This window comes from Vespa crabro, chromosome 15 (assembly GCF_910589235.1).
Source record: "Vespa crabro chromosome 15, iyVesCrab1.2, whole genome shotgun sequence".
NCBI lineage: Eukaryota > Metazoa > Arthropoda > Insecta > Hymenoptera > Vespidae > Vespa > Vespa crabro.
Genome location: NC_060969.1, coordinates 245,391 through 264,792, shown reverse-complemented (window position 1 = coordinate 264,792; position 19,402 = coordinate 245,391). Strand labels below are relative to the sequence as shown.

Here is a 19,402-nt window from a genome sequence, read left to right as displayed (position 1 = left end):
GTGCGTACGTACATCTGAATAAGTGTGTATAAAATAGGACACACTTATGAGAAAACCTGGCGAGATCATATCCCTTCAGATATTTTATAGTACATTTTTTCTTTATCATTTTAACATATCATCATAAGCAACAGATATATGTCAAGTATTCGAATTAGATGAAAAATCTTATATATCTTTATACATTTCTTTGCTCGTTTACGTATTATAATATAATGTATCAATAAGTGATATAATTCAGATAGCTCTTATTCGGCTTATTCAACTATAACAAGTTTGAAGATTTCATTCTTTTTTATCTCATCCATCAACTATTTGTTATTTTATCTAAACATCAAAGATTTATAACAAACGATCCATCAACTTGTCTTAATTTTTAAAAATTTCCTCCAACGTATCTAAAATTCAGAATAAATTATTGACTTTCCTACTCAAACGAAATAAACTACATGGCGATTAATATACACTAATATACACTACTAACGTATATCGTATTATGTTCGATGAATATTCAAAAAAAGAATTTTATTCGTGAAATCTATGACGGTCTTTTGCATTTAAAAGGTATATATATATCGCATTGAAAATAAGAGGATATTGACAATGACGTGCTTTGACCTATATAATATCTTGAAAAATACCTGGACCATGTTTAGGTACACCGGCAAAAAGCTGTCTGTGAGTTCAATGGCCCATATTCAAGTTGCGCATTCTTTATGAACGAGCTGGTCCGACCTACATAAATTCACCGAACCAGCCGACGACGAGCACCCATAAAAAACTGTTTTGCCTCGACGTTCTCGCCATTAATCCTATCCTATACGGAGCGTCCTTCATCTGTGCGATACTTCGTAACGCTTGAAAAAAAAGGATATTTACGCGATAAACAATTTCACGGTTTTTTGAACAATGAATATCGCCATTATCGATCCCTCATTCGTCCTTTTTCTTTATTGGTCGACGAATAAAATTATTATTCTTTTTTTTTTTTTTCATTTCTTCGCTAGGTCGTCTTAAAATATTGTATCTATTTCTGACTTCTTTTTTTCAATTTTTTTTTTTTTTTAATTCAATATCGAGAGAAAGATCAAATATGTGTTAATTGGAAGGAAAATAAAATGGAACGAATAAATGTCACGAACGATAGAGTTCGTTTCTTTTGGACCTTCCTCTTTCTACACGTTTGAAAAAAAAAAATAAAGAAAAGAAAAAAAAAGAAGTGAAAAAAGATTTGAATGGTGCAGCTGAGCAATATTAAGAGACAAGAGACTAAGAGCGATATCCTGTCGGGCGATAGATCCATGTTTGCATTACGGATTGGTACGAGAATTTTGCCGATGCAGAAACCTCAATAGAATAATATCTGCATACGGATAATTGAATCGTGCGGCTTGTCGCGCATCGTTGACCTAAATTCTACTTTGCCAAACTTGGATGAGATAGATCCTAGTTTTCAGCAGGCATATACGCCTTGTTAATATTTGTTATATAAAACGAAAATTAAAACGTGCCTTAGATCAGATAGCATTTTTATTAAGTTATTCATTGAAGAAAACATAAAAAAGAAGAAAAGAAGTACAAATATAATTCAACTTTTACGTACTATTAAAATTAAATAACAATTAATCTTTTTTCATAGAAAAATTAAAATAATTTACAATAGTGATTAGATGTTATATCCTGCGTATGTTTATTTCTATATCTTCTCACGCTTAATATTTTCCTTGTTGAAGTTTAGGAATGCGTAACCTAAGAACCTACTTAGAATAAAAAATAAACCGACGCTATTTTAGTATCTATCAAAAGATCAGTATCGTGTCGCTTCGTTGTCGATACTATAAAATATCAAATTCAGATCATCCAAGCGCTCACCTAACACTTCTGTTGACATAAACAGTTCAGAATATCTCAAATTATATTCTCAATTTATAAAAATGCATTCTATTAAATTTGTCTAATCTTTCGTCAGCTGGATCTCGCCTCGTGATACAATAGACTTAATTAAATCTTAAATCAATCAAAATCGTAGGCTTTAACATTTTAATTTAATTGAAAAAGAAGGAATAGATCTTTTATCTTTGATAAATTTTCCTGTTGTAATGACCTAAGTGCGTCTGAAGAAGAAAAAGACAGAAAGAAGCATTTAACAAAAATCAGTCAGTATTTCTCATCCTGAAAATCCAATAATTAGTTAATAAACCAATGATTAGCTCTTAAGTCTCTATTCTTGGAATTCATATTTGAATCATTACATTGCTTGTTGAAAAGATAAACATATTGAAATCTTCAAATTATCTTCTATTTTATCCTATCGATCTATGTCAACCGTCTCGTCGTTCATTATCTAATTCACGTTATTTAAGGTCAATAAGATCATAATAAAAGCTTCACGATCTGACTAAAACCCGACTATCTTAAATTACGTTGCAAGACGTAACAATTATTTTTATAAATTCTTTAGAACGAGAGAATTAACCAAAACTATGTTCGATAACAGAGAAGAAAAAGTTGACTGTATTTTTCAGTTCGGAAGGTCGTAATTAAGGAAGAATAATAAAACAGATGAAAGAGACGAAGAGAAGTCCTTCGATCTCTCTCTCTCTCACTTTCTCTCTCTCTCTTTCTCTTTTTCTTTCTCTCTTTTTCTCTCTCTCTTCTTCTTTCACGACCACAAGTCGAAGAGAACTAGCCTACCGCTCGTACATCGGAAAGGAGAGCGACTTCTCGTAAAACGCGAGAAAGCCCCTTCTACATAATTTATAAGGAAAACTTCGTAAAAGATGGTACAGAGAAATTGCCAAGTATGCAAACGCGGTGCTTCGTCTTCCACCTGTTCGTTTCGCAATCTCCGAAACTTCCTCATCTGCTCGGATTGTCTTGTTAAAACTGCTATTTTTTGAAACCTTTACTCTCCGTTCCTTTACTCTTTCTCTCTCTCTCTCTCTCTCTCTCTCTCTCTCTCTCTCTCTCCCACTCTTAACTCATTTCTAAGGGTGGAATCGTTCAACACGAAAGAAACATCTCCTATTTTTCGTAAAGTCTAACAAAGTGATTTGCAAATAAGAATTATACTTTATGAAGTACCTACAAATATGTACATAATTCATCCATGACATCGCGTTAATCTATCGCGAAAAAAAAAGAGAAAGAGAGAAGGGGTTTTCACTTAAAAAAAAAAAAAAAAAAATAACTAGACAGGTATTTCGATGTTTTTTTATACTCGCAATAAAGAAAAGTCAAAATACCTGTCTAGTTATATTTTAAAATAAAACGAAACGATTACGTAGTAAAACGATTTATGTTTAGCAAGTCCTGACTCTTGGAATCTTCGAGAAATCGTATTTTTCCTATCGCGAACTCGGAACGAGCTATGGCAACTCCTTTTCGTTCTTCTTCTTCTCTTTCGAACGTATTCCAGAGATCCATAGGGAGAAGAAGTTCCGCTTTTTCTGTAATCACCTTTTAGTAAACGCGTCTTGTCGTTACCCTATCTCTTCACTTCGCAGATCACCAAGTATCACTCTCTTTCTGTTTTTCTCTTTTTTTTTATCTCTCTCTCTCTCTCACTCTCTTTCTCTCTTTCTTATCCTCTTTCTCTCTCTCTCACCCTCTTTCTCTCTCTCTCTCACCCTCTTTCTCTTTCTCACTCTCTCTCTCTCTCTCTCTCTCTCTCTCTCTCTCTCTCTCTCTCTATTTCAATTCCATTGGTTTCTATCGAATCGGGAAAGAGAAAAAGAGACAGAGAGAAAGATAAAAAAGAGAAAGAGAATGTCTTTTTACCACTCCCTGTAATCCGTCCCCAGAGGTGACTCCAATGAACGAATACTATTCCTTTGATATCTTTAGTTTCGCCGTTAAAAAAAATGTGCATTAAACGAGAGAGGGAGAAAGAGAGATAGAGAGAGAAAGAGAGAGAGAGAGAAAAAGAGAGAGCTTAAGAAGGCTTTAGGATTGCAGGGAGACTCTCGGATGCAAGAAGGATAATGGCATTCGTGATCACTTGAGCATTACATGACATCTCTTTCGATAAGGTTCGAGAAGATATCGATTGGTACTGTAAAAATTATATTTTACGAACTAAAAATCACATTGCTTTTATAATAAGTTTATTATCTATGTTATGTTATATTTGTCAGAAAATATGAATTACTAAACGTAAAAGAAGGACACGAATGGTTGATCCTGACAGACATCAAAACTATGATAAATGATACATGTTTGTGCTATTGACATTCGCTATAAATAACAAAACTTCGTGAATTTACTATTCGAGGTACTGTTTTATTCTTACCTAACTGTAAGTTAATTATGCAAAATACTAATATTTCTTCGTCATTTCATAAGCTCGAAATACCACTTTCTTTTTTAAGCACTACTATCTACTAACAAGATAAGATCCTAAACTCGGGAAAAGTTATGAAACTTTGTGGATATGTATGTTGAAAGAATTTCCTTTTCAGTAAAACGTTATTTTTTATGCTGCAACTCGTTTTTAGCCTAGAAAAATGCCTTTAAAGTTCCGAACTTTTCAAGCTTACTATTAGGCTTTTAGTTTTACTATCTGAAAAAAATAATTAGCCTAAAAAAAGATCGGAAAAGGAACTTTTGATCCATTTAGAGACTTTTAGTCTATCCTGTATATCAATATTTTATTATTATAAATAGAAAAAAGAAACAGTCTAGTTTACTATTTCACAATGAAGTGTCTCTATTTATTGCACATGATGGATTGTTCTCTGAGATAGTGAAACTCTTTAAAAAAGTGTTTCGAAAACAAAACAAAAAACGGATCATACTATGAACAACCTATTAAAACATAGCTAACGCATAAATACAGAAAAAAATTGAAATACTCTATATCCATACAAAAATTTTATAATTTTTAAATTGTATAATTTTTTAATATTACAATAAGAGAATATTATAGAGAGAATATTATAGGATATTTTTCCCTCGAAAGACGCTTTTATTATTGAACGTATTATTGCAATGTTGCAAGCGTTTATTTCGGAAACCAAGCTTTTAAAACGCTCGAAGGAGAATATGAACATTACTTACAGACCTATTCATATTGAAGAAAAATTAGAAAGATGAGTCGATATATCTTTTCTCTATTATTTATCAAGAGGAAATGAAATTATAAATTCAATAAACGCTTGACATATGTTGTTCGGTCGCTCCGAAAATTGGTAAAATAATCGAATACTTTTTGAAATCAACAATTTGAAACACTCTCTGTCTATTTGTCTGTTTGTCTCTCTTTCTCTCACTCTCTCTCTCTCTCTCTCTCTCTCTCTCTCTCTCTCTCTCTCTCTCTCTCTCTCTCTCTCTCTGTCTGTCTGTCTCACTTTCTCATTCTCTGTATTTCAACGGTCTACCGATCGTTTTCATGATGTAATTCGAACCAAATAATCCACAGCCCTGTGGTCCATTTGACGTAAAAGACAAGTTACATTACGGACTCACGCATATATTTCCAATGTAATAACGTTATTTTAAATTCAGCGTAACACATTTGGTATGATGTCGATATTTCAGCTATGTTACATAAAGTTATTAGTCTTAATTAAGCTTATTACTATGCACTACGAGGATTAAATGATTTTCAATGTACTTACGAACGAATCGCTTAAAATCGATTTTATACACATCAAATTCTAAATGGATAATATGAACAAAAAAAAAATATATATATACATTACATCGACAATGAAATTCTTATTGGAAATGATATTTACTTATTTAATCCTTTACGATATGAGCTCACTGCTGCTGCATGATAATACTATTTTTCTCTATAATTCTTGAGTCACACATCGCACACCATTCATTGCACAGAATCATTTGTATAGAGAGCATCCGCTCTGCGGAATAATAACGTAAGAAAATAATAGTAATAGAGGGAACGTGGCAGATGTTTTCTCCTTGATGCTTAGAGAGCACGGATGATCGTAAAATAATCTAACGGATTGTATTGGCACTCCGAATAAAAGTATCCGCATCTCCCATTGGAGTTCTGCCCGATCTTCTCGGCCGCGAAGTATTCGCGATCGGAGTAGATTTCGTATTCTTCGAAGGTCGTTGAGGGCGTAAGTAGAACGTGCAAGAGTTCCCCTAGGAGTCCGCGTCCTTTCTCGAAGGGATTCGACGCTGATTCGCAAACGGCACGGAGTAGACAAGCCTTACCGGAGCCTAGCTTTCCCATCGCTGATTCCAGCATTCTGTAGAGGGTCCAACGGCTCAAACCTATATTGCCAGAGGGAAAAAAAGGAAAAAAGAAAGTAAATGACTAACATTGCTACAATAGATAGATAGATAGAGAGAGAGAGAGAAGAGAAAGGGAGAGAGAGATCGTATAGGCAGCGATATCCTGCTCGATTTTTTTATTAAAGGATATCACCGAATATAAATCAACTATGACTTTGGAAAGGATCATGTTACTTTTTTGTTAAAAAAATTCGCATAAACGAAAATCATATGTGACTTCATAAATGATATGAATGTTATTAGAGTAATACTTTTTACCGGTCTGGATACTGTCTATATAAAAATATTTTTTTTCATATAACGTAATAACAAACCTATCTTCTCGGTGTATTAATTAATCCGCATTTTATCTTGAAATATCTTTTAAATAATATCGATGAAATTGTGACGAGAACTTCGACTTTTTTAACTTCGGTTTTATTTCCTCTTCTTCCTTCTTTTCCTCTTTCTTCTTCTTCTTCTTCTTCTTCTTCTTCTTCTTCTTCTTCTTCTTCTTCTTCTTCTTCTTCTTCTACTTTTTCAACGATTAGATCGCACGACTTTAATTAACGAGACCGAGGAAAAATTTAGCAAGTATAATTTTTAATACACTCCTCGTCACGTCCAGTAAATATTATTTTAAACGCTTTCCAACATCGCATTTCTATTTTCCTTTTTTTCTTTTTCTTTTTTTCGTTTTTGCTTTTCCATTTTGTTTCGCACTAAGTTAACATGAAAGCGAAATCACAGGAATTTCATATTTCAAATGTCATTTTATAATCCGATCGAAAGTGATTTGATTTTTAAAGAATTTTTTTATATAAACCGCGTATATATTATCTGGGAATAATTTCAGTATTTCTTTCATAAATCTAAAAAGCGGCAATAGTATAAAAATTAATCAGGTCGTAGTGAGTTTCTACAAACGCATCTCTTTGTTTATTAAGAAAGGAAAGTATTGTACGGTGTGAGTATACCCACACATATTGGCGTATACAAGAAAGGAAATTAAAAAGGTGAATAATCTCACCGAAGTGGCCTGATTTATATATGAGTACTCGAGCTCGTGGTGCTTTTTCCCCCTCTCTTCATCTCATTCTCTCTCTCTCTCTCTCTCTCTCTCTCTCTCTCTCTTTTCCTTTCTTTCTCATTTTTTGATGTTCTGTTTTTTTTCTCTCCCTTTTACCTCGGTGCTCCGGTTTTTCACCCTGCGGTAGAGCGTTGTCGGTGAACTTTTTAAATCGTGCGTGAGCTCTTGTGAAATCCGACGAATTGTAGGGTAGATCGTAATTACACTTCAGCACGTAACCGAGAGTCATAGATATATCCTCCTCCATCGGTAGACCAAGACCAAAAAGCACCTTTTTCAAAAAATCAGAAATCCATTAGCTAACGATCGTCAGTTCTTTTATTGATTGATCCATTCTCTTTTGGTTTTTTAACTTTTGTCAAAATACGTATAACATATACATATAACATATATGCTAATAACAAAGATTTTCGAATAACAATAATAATAATAATCATTATTATTATTATTGTTATTATTATCATTATTATTATTATTGTTATTATTGTTATTATTATTATTATTGTTATTATTATAATTCGTATAAAAGGTATGAGTTTTAATCGAAGTTTAATTTAATTAATATCTCACTTGAAATTTATAAAAGAAACACTAATAAATAAAAAAAGGAAATTGAAGATTTTGATGGACAGTCCAATAATATTTTCTAGATATAATCTAACTATCAACGTAGATATTATATTTCACTTTTAAACGCTTGAAGAAAGGCAAGAATGAAATAGAGAGAATCGCTCGGCGGTCGTACGAGTTTTAATTACTTTTGTCTCTGCATCTGCTACCGCCACCATATACTCGTTCTTTACTTTGCGATTATGAATTCACGACGACCAAAGTCAAACAGAGGCGGACTTGCGAATCAAAAAAGAAAAAAAAGAAAGATAAAAGTGTTATGTAACTTTTCATATGCTGGTATGTATATACGAGATATCGGAAGAGTAACTTACAACAGCTGTTTCTCAAAAATATGACACGCAAAATAAATTCATTTATCGTTTGTGAATTATGCAACGAAATTTCTAAAAATCACTGAGAATGAATTTGAAATAAAATTAACACATTGACCGTCGTGCGATTTGTAAATTTTGTCAAAAACGCTCGTCTATGATCAAACAATGTAAAAAAAAATCATAAAAATAAACACGTTAAAAAGTGTAATAATAAAAAAAAAATCATTGAAAAAAAAACGAACCTGAACTTTTGTTTCGCTATCCTTTGGATCAGGAAAAAGCAAATGTCTCTTCTCTCTTAAAAAACTTCTAGTTCTCTCGTACTCTCTTGTTTCCGATCGAGAAATTGCAGTGCAACCGGAAATGAGAAAGAGGAACCGGACGTAAGCGAATCTCATCGTTCCGTTGATCTTAATCTGTGAGTTAAAGGAAACGAAAGAAAATAGTAAGATGAAGCTAAACGAAAAAAAAAGAAAGATAATAAGAAAAAATTAAAAAGGAGCAAGAGGGAAAGAAGAAGAAAAAAAAATTAAAAAAGAAAATTGGTTCAAAGAGGAAGATAATTTTGTCCTGAGCGAAAAATTCGACTCGTCACTTGAGATTCTTGCGTTACACGGACGAAGAAGAGGACTCGGAGAATTACGTAAAGCATTTCGTTCGTTCCGAGTGTTTGCTTTATCTAACTGTACCCACGAACACGCAGAGAGAGGAGAGAAAGAGAAATATACAGTCGACTAGGACGAACTCGTAAAGAAACTGCTTCGTACGTAAGTAAGTTGGAGAAAGACATTATAACAGTTTGAAACGAGTTCGTTGTTTCTCAAAAACGGCCTTAGGTTTTCTTCTTACACGGATTAATAGTACATAGACAAATGTACCAACCAGAAGGACGATTATTGTGGCAATCCTCTTTCAACATATCGCTATCGGTGATACGTATTTTGTAAGCTTTGCATCACAGGACATCCATTTTAAAAGCGGCGCCGAGCTTTTACCAGTCAATATAAACTTCACCGCATTCTTGGGAATAAGTGTTACGATATTATTGAACGAAAACGTACTTATCTATAACACGAAGAAAAGAGTACGACTATCATTTTTACTTATACGTAGGTATCCCTTTTCCCATGCGATTCGTGATAGTCCTTGCAATATCGGATTCGATTGGCTTTCTAAAAGCACGCCGTTGCGATCGTAAGATAGTGCAAAGTGTTCTCTTTTTATCCTATAAATTCAACGAAAACGATCGATCGATTTGTTTTTATAAATGAAACAAACGTTTTATCGATAGAAAATAAACAAGGAAAAGCTCGACGCTAGTGACTTTCTTTACTGTTGACGGGAGCGTTCGTTCGTTCGTTCACAGATGTCTCACATTTAATCTGCTGTTAACGTGTTCGTCCAAGTCGTCAAACTCGGAGATAGCCGAAACTCTTCATCGACCTATTAGAAGCTTGTCATTCCCAGAAGCTAGTACGATGGGTGTAAGTTACAGGCATGTCATGTATGTACGATCTCGTGTCTCGAGAAAATTGAACGTTCGTTAAATGGAAAAATCGATTATACGACGAATCTTTTTAACATTATTACATTGACATCATCGAAAATAATAAAGTTAATTAGTTGATTAAATTAAAATGGTTAAATTAACTTTTACAAAAATTCGTTCTTGAATCTCGGATCTTCGATTAGTTCGATTAAAGAATTAGAAATAGAATTTTGATTGGCTTTTGTTTTCTTTTTCCTTTTTTCTTTTCTTTTTTTTTTTTTTATTATTCTTTATTTCTTACGAAAACGGATCATTCTTCACGAGAAAAAAAAGTTGTGTCTACGAACGTGAGATTCCGAACGATCCTTCGATTCGTGAGAAATCTCAAGTAGCTTGACTCGCTAACTCGAGAAATCGAGAATCGATCGTTTCCAAGGAACTGAGGAGAGAAGTGGGATTGATAACGTCGATAACGATTACAGAGATCTAATTCCTTTCAGATCTTCCTCGCTATCGCTGTGCCACTCGAAGATCCCCAGAAATCGATTTCCTTGTCGTATTTCTTCGAAGCCAGCTACAATTTACCCTCGAACTTGTCGTACTTCGAACCTTGGTCGGCGAAGGCTTCGGAAGGAGAAAGAAAAAGAAGGAGCAGCATCGACAGAACCACGATCTACCGGGTACTCGAAAGTAAATTCAAGAGGTAAGCTCGTGGCTCGATAATACTTCGAGAAGTCGATCGACGACACAAATGAGAAATTTGTGCCATGTGCATCGTCTTTACAAGTACAACGGGGAAAACGTTCGCTCGCTATAACAGAAATGAAAATTTTTCAATTCTGTTTCAACTTCAAAAATGTATTTTATGGAGAAAGAAGAAGAAGAAGAAGAAGAAGAAAAAAAAAGAAACAAAAAAGATAATATTCGTTCGACAAGTTCGTAAATTCATCGAGAAATTAAAATTAAATAGGTAAGTACGTATTACTACGGACTATTCCGTTGAGAATGAAGAAAATCGAAATATAAAAAAATCATTATTCGTTTTTCCCCGTTGGCCATTTTCACGAGTACATCGAGGCATTTAAATTCAAAAGACGTTTCAAAAGCTTAGAAGAGAAGGTGGTTGGTAAAGGTGAATTCACGGAGCACATACTCGCGAACGCCAAGCAACCGGGTGAGTTCGTCAGGCAAGTTGCTTTACCAAAAGTCTTCCTTTCTCGCTCTCTCTCTCTCCCCCTCTCCCTCTCTCTCTCGATTTTGGTTTTACGAGAAAGCTCCTTCATTTGTGGAAACGACGACACGCTACTGAGATATAACGTATGTGCGAACGTGGCCCGAATTACGTATGCGAAATCCTCTGCAGTTAGAGGATCCTGAAGTCCAATGTAAATAGTACTTAGCTTGGGAAGCAGTAACGACGAGCCAGAATAATTTCGTCTCGTTATCTACTTACCTTTATTTTTCTTTCAACGCTTATTTTCCTTCTCTCTTGACGATTCAGCTCTGGATATCTTGGAAGGGAATGCCTACTGAAGACTATCTGCGAGAACTCGGAATATCCTTTGAGACATAATGGTGTCATCGGTGATATCTTCCACGTCCTATTCACGTAAGTTAATCGAAAGAAATAATGAATGTTCGATAAGTCGAATTTACTTAGATTTTTATTTTTTTAAAAATCCTCATTTCTTTTGTAAGAAAAATTTAATTTATAGAAAATTAATATAATACGCATGATAAAAAATAACATTAAATTAAAATATAGAGTAAAAAAAAAATAACAACAACAAAAAAATTCATTAATACAAAAATCCATAATTTTTTGAAAAATACGCCCTTATAGATCCAAGTTTATAATCGTTTAAATCTTCTCATTGGAATTAATAAACGTTTATTTTGCCGACACATGGTGGTAAAAGGAGAAAGAAACTTTTCAAAGTTTTCATGCATTAACTCGAACGGACATAGTAATTTTATTAAGTGGAAAAGAGCTAACAGCCACGGTTGAAACGTTTTCACGATAAATCTTATGTTCCACTTCCGATGTTATAAACGTATTCGCCGAACTCGTTCATTATCTTGCTCGTTAATGCAATCATAGTCGGGAAAGTTTGCTTTTTAACTAGTGAGAAATTATTTTTAACAGCCAAGAGGATACTTGTTTATTTCATTTTCTGAATATGAGAATAACGTGAATTTCACTAGCATATAGTAAAATGTATGTAGGTAATTTACTGTTCCACATAAAATAGAGATGTATTTCTTTCGAGAAGAGAATGTAACAATATGCATAAGCGTTATTTGATCATATGATAATGACGTTTACGAATATGTTAAAATAATTATTTTCAGCATTTTTAAGCTGGCGAAATCTATTCGTAAAATGAATTTGTTTTTATCTACTGCATTCTCAAAATATAAAGGAATACCAGAATTTAGTGTTTCTCGAATGCCAATAACAATCTAGAAAACGAATGGAATTTTTCGAGAACAAAAGAAATAATTAACGATCCCGAAGAATAAAGAATCATTTTCATTTCTTTTTCTTCTATTTTGTCTATCGTACAATACTAGGAGAGCAACGAGTCTAAGCAAAATTGCATAAAAACAAACGAACAAATTAACGTCATAACTCACATCGTGAGATGGTAGTTGTGTATATCGATCCATCGAAAGCTAATTTTCGATACTCAAACGATTTTAATCGTTTTTATTTTGTTTGTTACTATTTATTTCTATCTCTTATTGAATTTAATGATAAAAAATAAGCTCATTTTGATTAAATTTTTATTACTGTATAACTTCATAGAATTTTTAAATCACTTTGTCATATATATTATTTCATTCTTTCGTTATTATCTTTTTACAGATGGAAAGTAAGTAGGATATAGAAAGTTAATGAAGTTCCATATATTTTAATATTAAATGTAATTCATATATATATATATATATATATATATATATATATATATATATATATATATATATATATATATATATATAATTTAGACCACTCAATCTCCATTACGAAATCAATATTAATCAGAAGCGATGTTGATTTAAAACGAAAGGAAACGATACAAATCGGTAAAACTAACAACAATGATATACTTTAACTAAAGTAGTCGATTAAACTCAAAGTTAATGAATAAAACGGAATGACTCGAAATATGCGTCAGAGTAGTAGGTCGAGATAAAAAACAAAAGAAAAAGGAAAAAAGAAAAAAGGGGAAAAGAAATGAAGGGGTTTTCAGTCTAATTCCCTTTATTCTTCTTCTAACATTCCTTTTTTTTCCTTTTTTGCCTTCTTTTGTATTTTTTGGATATATGTATCAAGGTGACATAAATTGGAGTAGATATACATACATACATACCGTTGAAAGTAAATTTGGTTTGGCCTTCTCATTTTTATATTTCTTTTATACTGTATCGGCTAGCTTACTATACGTGCATTCGCAAGCACACGTACTCCTCTATACTTGCTGTGTGTATTCTGTGTCTATATGTGTCTCTCTCTCTCTCTCTCTTTCACTTTCTGCATGCGCGCGTGTGAAAGTGTGTATGTGTGTGTTGCGTGCTTATACGCGTGGAAGCATAAGTCTCGAGCCAGGGACGTATGAATAAAGGAAAGAGCCCGCGGGCAGAAAACGCGACGACGTATTGTCGTCGTCGTCGATGTTCTCGTCGAGAAGCTCCGTCGTTGCTTTCAACTTCGTTGAAACGAGAAAATGGATCGTACGTTTAAAAAAAGATATTTTCTCTTTATCCTCGTGATTTACGATTACATGATCGCTCCTCGAATCTCGATGAACGTGTATATATATATATATATATATTATGGTTCAATCACTGAAGACGAATTTATTATTTTAACAAGACTAGAAAATAAAAATTATCAATATTTTTAATATGATGTACATATATGAAGAATACTTTTGTTAAAGTTGATTCATTGATTCTTTATGGTTTCTATACGAGTTAATTTATGGGATTACATACACTTAGAAAGTTCGAAATAATCGATTTTTTCCAAACTATTTTTATTTAATACTATTATCTTACTAGAATATTCTTTGAAAGTTCCAAAAATTGACGAAGTTACAGCCAATACGACCCTGTCGAATTCAATATTATATTTACCTTAAACTTTAAATGCCTTTCCTCAAAACTACGTTTTTCAAATCGGTGCCAATGATATTTTGAAAACTATTGAATCGATTTGAATAAAATTTGGCACGATTTCTTTTCATATGTATTATCTTATCTTTGTGATACGAAAATTTATGCAAGAAGTCGTAGTTCCTGTTTTTAATCATTAAAGAACTATTGAAATTTTTTATCGAAAGTCAGATGGTGAATTCAATCATTCATACTTTTTTTATTAAATGAAACTATTAAAAAAGAACTAGATTTTTTATCGTACTTGATGAGTTTTTGGTTTTTTCCATTTTTGATAATATCCTGAGGCGATATTATTGACATTGCAAACACCGTTCAAAACGATTCTGTTTGATCCAATATCGATAATTCGAAGAAAATAACGGATAGTTTTAAATTTTTTTTTGGAAAATATTTCTCAAAGTACGCACTATCAGACATATTTAATGATTTTTTATTAACAAAATGAATTACATGCAAAACAAAATCATAAAATTAATTTTATTTCGTATCGTCTAAATATATACAACCCCTTTAAAGAGCATTAATTTCGTTATAATTTTTATTTATAATAATTATAATGAATATTTTGAGGATATTATCTTAAAGATTGTTAATTTAATAATATTCCTTACTAATGTTCTCAATATAATTCTTATTTATAACAAAATTTTAATATTTCTGAAATTTTATTGTATTTAAAATGAAAATATATCTTCGAAACAAATGCAAAAAGATCTTATCTGTGATAAAATCGAAAGTTATTCAATATAATTTTAAATGATTATATATCATATCGAGATGGCAAAAGTTTCGATAATTAGCTCTTTCGTTACTGTTTTCAATGATTGTTTTCAAACCCAGTACGAATTGTTTCAGTCCTACGACTTCGCGACATGAGAAACTGCCGCGAGATATCGTCGAGGCCGAGCTGGTTGGACGTAATGGAAGCTGCTCGAAGTATCAACCGCAATGCCCCGTGGGACTCTTCGACTTGATTGGAGTCCTCGTATGAAGCTCGGAAAACCGCAACGGTTTGTCACGCCGCTACTTCCGACGAACGAACGGGGCTGATTTCGTCTGCATAATGAAAACCACCGAAAGAGCGAAAGCCGAGAGAATTAAATAGAACGAGCATATCTCCAAATGTTTTTTACTTTTTTTTTCTCCATTTAATCTGCTGTAATAAAAACTAGATTGCAATATGATTATTATTTTTATTTCATTTAACGAAATCATAAAAACGTTTTAGTACATATATATACATACATGTAATATTAACTTTCTATTAAACCATATAAATTTGAATTCACATACTTTTATATCTATAATGTTATAAAATGTTATTTCATTTCGTTGTCTACAAATTTAATTAATATTTCATAACTGAAATAATATAATTTCTTTTTCTAGAAATGAAAAAGAAAATTGAATTATAGAGAATTAATCATATATATTACAATTAATATGTAAAATAATTATTGTCAATCTAATTTACACAGTGAAAGTAATCGTTCTCTAATGATACGATATTGTACAAGAAAGTATATTGTTTTTATTAATTTTAAAATTATCTTTAGAATATATAAAAAACAAAAGAAGAAACTTTTAACGTTTTACTTTTGAATTATCTTCTATATTAACAGCTCCTGTTAGATTGACGACATGAGTGAGGTATATTCTTTCTGTTTTATTTTTGAACAACAAAAGTGTCTTATCAAAGTTATCAATACAAAAATGACCGAAACTTATAATTGTAATACTATTATTGAATTCTGTCAACAATATAAATATTGATTAATACGTATCTTAAAAATATATTGTAAAATACATATACATCTATATTTTTTTCAATGAAGAATAAAATGAATAAACCTATATAAAAATCTCGATATTCTTAAATTATTTTAATACTCTATAATAAAAACAGTATTAAAATATACCATTCTTTTTTTTCGAAAATATCATTATATTTAGGATCAATTAAATATTTTAAACTTATATAATATATATTTAATATTTCATAAATAATATAGTAAATTATCGATCATTATTGTATTTTCCTGCCCTCAATTTGTGCTATTTCCTTAATGCAATGCGATCTGTAATTTTTATACTTATTGATTTTACCTTTGGTGTAATAAACTCTTTTATACTCGATTCTTCTTTCCTTCGATCTCGATAAGATTCAAATAATCGTATCGAGTATTATGTACCTTTGACGCTTCTCACGATCCAGTAGATGTTAAGAATAGGAAAAATGAGAGATGGTTTCAAATTTTTTATTGCTTGAGAATACGTCTATACGAACGAATGAGTGAGTGTAAGAGTGGATACAGACAAGGTAAGGATACATGAGAAAAGCATAAAACGATCATTCCTTCTTACACTCGTTTTCAACTTGATTGGACTTTCTCATCCTAACTGCACTGTTGCAAAAATGGCCAAGCTACGAGACATTCACCACGAAGAAGTCGAAGGAGCTTCCTTTCCAAGAAGTAAACAAGCTGATTTTATCTACATAATGGAATTACGTTGGCGCACGTAATGCGGGAGTGGCTTCTGTAAAAACGAAAGATCATAGCCTTGACTGAGAAAGAAAGGAAGAAAGTAAAAGGAAGAAAAGAAATAAGGAAAAAAGAAAAATGCTTTATAATAATCGAGTCGCGACAACAAAAAAGCCATCGTTTTTTATCTTCTATTTTATATATATATATATATATATATATATATATATATATATGCGTTCACGAATTAAAACGTCAAAGGAAACGTCAAAGGAAACGTCGAATTGTTGCTCTTTTGAATACTTGAGTAATCAAATATTTTTAAGTACATCTTTCCTCGTCCTTTGTAATACTACCGATTTAATCGGATGAGAAATAAGAAACATATTCTGTCAGAAATAGTAAATATAGAAATAGTAACGTTTTTGAAGAAAATAAACTATATTGTATAGCCTTGCAATATAGGGAATTTTCAAATAAATGACTACGTCACTGATCGACGTGCTTTCATTTAACTAGTAGATTTTATTAATGATCAAAAATTGCGTGTGCGTTGTTTAAGTGAAATAACGTAATTGACTATTTTACAATTTCGAAAGATGCATACATTCCAAAAACCATTTTAGTATATGTAGCTGAAATTTAATAAAATGAAGGAAAATCAAAGGAAACATGAATATTTTTTTGATATTTATACGAAATTACAACAATGATAGTTTGATGCAAAGAAAGCTGTCTAATTTTCATGAAAACTTTGCCGATGGATTTTAAATCAGTCCGGAGCTCTATAAGCCCTACAGTTGGACGAATATTGAATTAGATTATCGCAGCAAATATTCTGCATTGTCGACCGAGCAAATTCACTCCCCGTTGCTATCGAAATTACGGTTATTAAAGCTCAGCGATATCGCGAACCACCGAACAAATCCCTCGATTAAAATCATAGACACGTATGTATACGTGGCTTTGATCGAGATTCGATTCGTATAGATGGGGAAGAGAGAGAAAGAGAGAGAAGAGAGAAATAAAAAAGAGAGAGAAAGGAAGAAGAGAGAGAAAAGAGATTTGATCGAACCAACAATGGACAATACATATACTATAATGTTTATCTAACGATAATAATTCATTGTTATTATTATTATTATTATTATTATTATTATTGTTGTTGTTATTATTATTATTATTATTATTATCATTGTTATTATCAATAGAAACTCGAAAATGATGTACATACGTAGACAGAAAGAGGAAAGAAAAGCGCTCGGAAAAACGAGGTCTTTCTGATTTAGCAAACTTTCGTGAGTTTTCATTAGAGCTTCGAGAGCGTCGTACCAACCAAGAGTGCTGGAGGGTAGAGAGAAGGACCGACCGAAGGCAAGCTGCTACTCTCACAAATCCTGATAGGGGAGCGTTATGTAGTCGTAAATCCCGTACTTGCAGGTGGAATAAATTTCGGAACATTTCCTCGTACCATCGACCTTCTCAGCTTCGGCGTATTCCTTGTGAAGATCGACTTCGAAACGTGATGAGGATGGTCTGCAAAAGAAAAAAAAAGAAGGAATGGAAGAAAAAAGATAAAAAAAGAAAAGAAAAATTAGATGTCCTCCTTAAAACAAAAACCAAAATGTTATGATTTTTCAATTTTATAGGAAAAATAAAAGATTCAAATTTATCAGAGCAATTTACAATTAAAGAATAAATAATTCAAGGACTCCTATTATTCTTCGTCGTATATAAACTGGTTTACTCATTACGTCGAAGAAACTGCGAATATATCTGGAATATATCAAGAGACACGTTAATACACTCACGTGAACAGGATTCTCAAAAGATCTCCAAGGACACCAGCATTGAGCTTCCAGGGCAGTCGTGTGGTCTCGCATATAGATCTGAGAAGGCACTGTCGAGCCGGATAGCCGATTCTGGAGGCACGTAACGAACGATCCATCATCTGGTTTCTCTTCTTCAACTTTGCTATAGGATACGGCGGATAGTAAAGCGAGACAAATGGGGAGTTTTTAAAAAGCTCGGACCGAGAGAAACGCATATACGAGGATCCGTTCCGCGAACAAATTCTTTCTCTTTTCTATTAAACTCTTGGACACGAGTGTTACTTTCTTCCGTCGCTTGATCTTTCTCTTTATTCTGTATGTGTATCTATTTGCGACTGACAAATGACGAGAAAATTGGATCAAATTTAGTGAGAAGAATGGATATAGCTAGTGTGTTCTTGATGAGAAGATTGTTGTACTTACTTAAACAGCGAAAACAATACTCACGAAAAATGAGATTTTCTAAGACTATCTACGGGATATCTCGCTTCTGATCGATAGAATTTCTGTGTGACGTTAAATCGCTTTGATTGAAAAGAGAACATTCACTTTGAAGTGTCACGGGATATAGTATAATTAACGTCAAAGGGATATAACGGGAAGTTGGATGAAAAATGACTTTTGTTCGTCCTTTGAAGAATCTATCTATGTCAGAACACAAGTATCTACGGTATATGTATATATGAGACTGTACTTCTCTTAGTCGAGAAGTACAGAGAAATTTTACAATACAGGTAAACAACAAACGAATCTGATAAATAGATTTTCTTCACAATAGTGAATTCTCGAAATTAGGTAATTAGGATCTCTGTAATGTTCGTTCAATTGCCTTTTAATTTCGTGCAAATAACAAAGAAAAAAAAAAGGAAAAACTCGCAATACGTAGTCAAAAGGAATCGAAAGGAAGAAAATAAGATGCGGATTATTCGTTGCGAAGGATCGATTTTCTCGAAGGAAAATTGACGATGTTACGCGACAATCGGTAGACGTCGGAACGACAGATTTAATTACTCTGTTCGATAGTCGATAGTCACGAATACCCTTCTACGAGACGATTCATCTTATCAACTTCGAAGATTGATTAACGTTACTCTTCGAGAATCCATTCGAAGCAGTCGCTGTCCTATCTTCCT

At 32.5% G+C, this 19,402-nt stretch overlaps 2 protein-coding genes across 9 annotated transcripts in view; one reads left to right on the top strand and one right to left on the bottom strand.

The window, feature by feature from the left end:
• Nucleotides 1-1,235: 1,235 nt before the first annotated feature.
• On the top strand, nucleotides 1,236-15,102 carry LOC124429557. The gene is made up of 6 exons (XM_046974986.1): nucleotides 1,236-1,320; nucleotides 6,098-6,281; nucleotides 9,650-9,767; nucleotides 10,273-10,475; nucleotides 11,274-11,381; nucleotides 14,810-15,102. The coding sequence occupies exons 1-6, from the start codon at nucleotides 1,236-1,238 to the stop codon at nucleotides 14,943-14,945; spliced, it is 834 nt and encodes a 277-aa protein (XP_046830942.1). The 3' UTR covers nucleotides 14,946-15,102.
• Nucleotides 15,103-16,198: 1,096 nt separating this feature from the next.
• Nucleotides 16,199-19,402, bottom strand: part of LOC124429418 (mitochondrial folate transporter/carrier) — a 39,219-nt gene continuing 36,015 nt past the window's right edge. For 5 of the 8 annotated variants that reach the window (XR_006943443.1, XR_006943445.1, XR_006943442.1 and 2 more), the window contains 3 exons: nucleotides 18,249-18,359; nucleotides 17,672-17,973; nucleotides 16,199-16,492 (listed from right to left, as the gene is read on the bottom strand). The gene's annotated coding sequence lies outside the window, so the exon portion shown is untranslated. Of the gene's footprint in view, nucleotides 16,493-17,671; nucleotides 17,974-18,248; nucleotides 18,412-19,402 lie in introns of all 8 variants that reach the window. The other 3 variants (XR_006943444.1, XR_006943449.1, XR_006943448.1) reach the window with 3 other exon arrangements.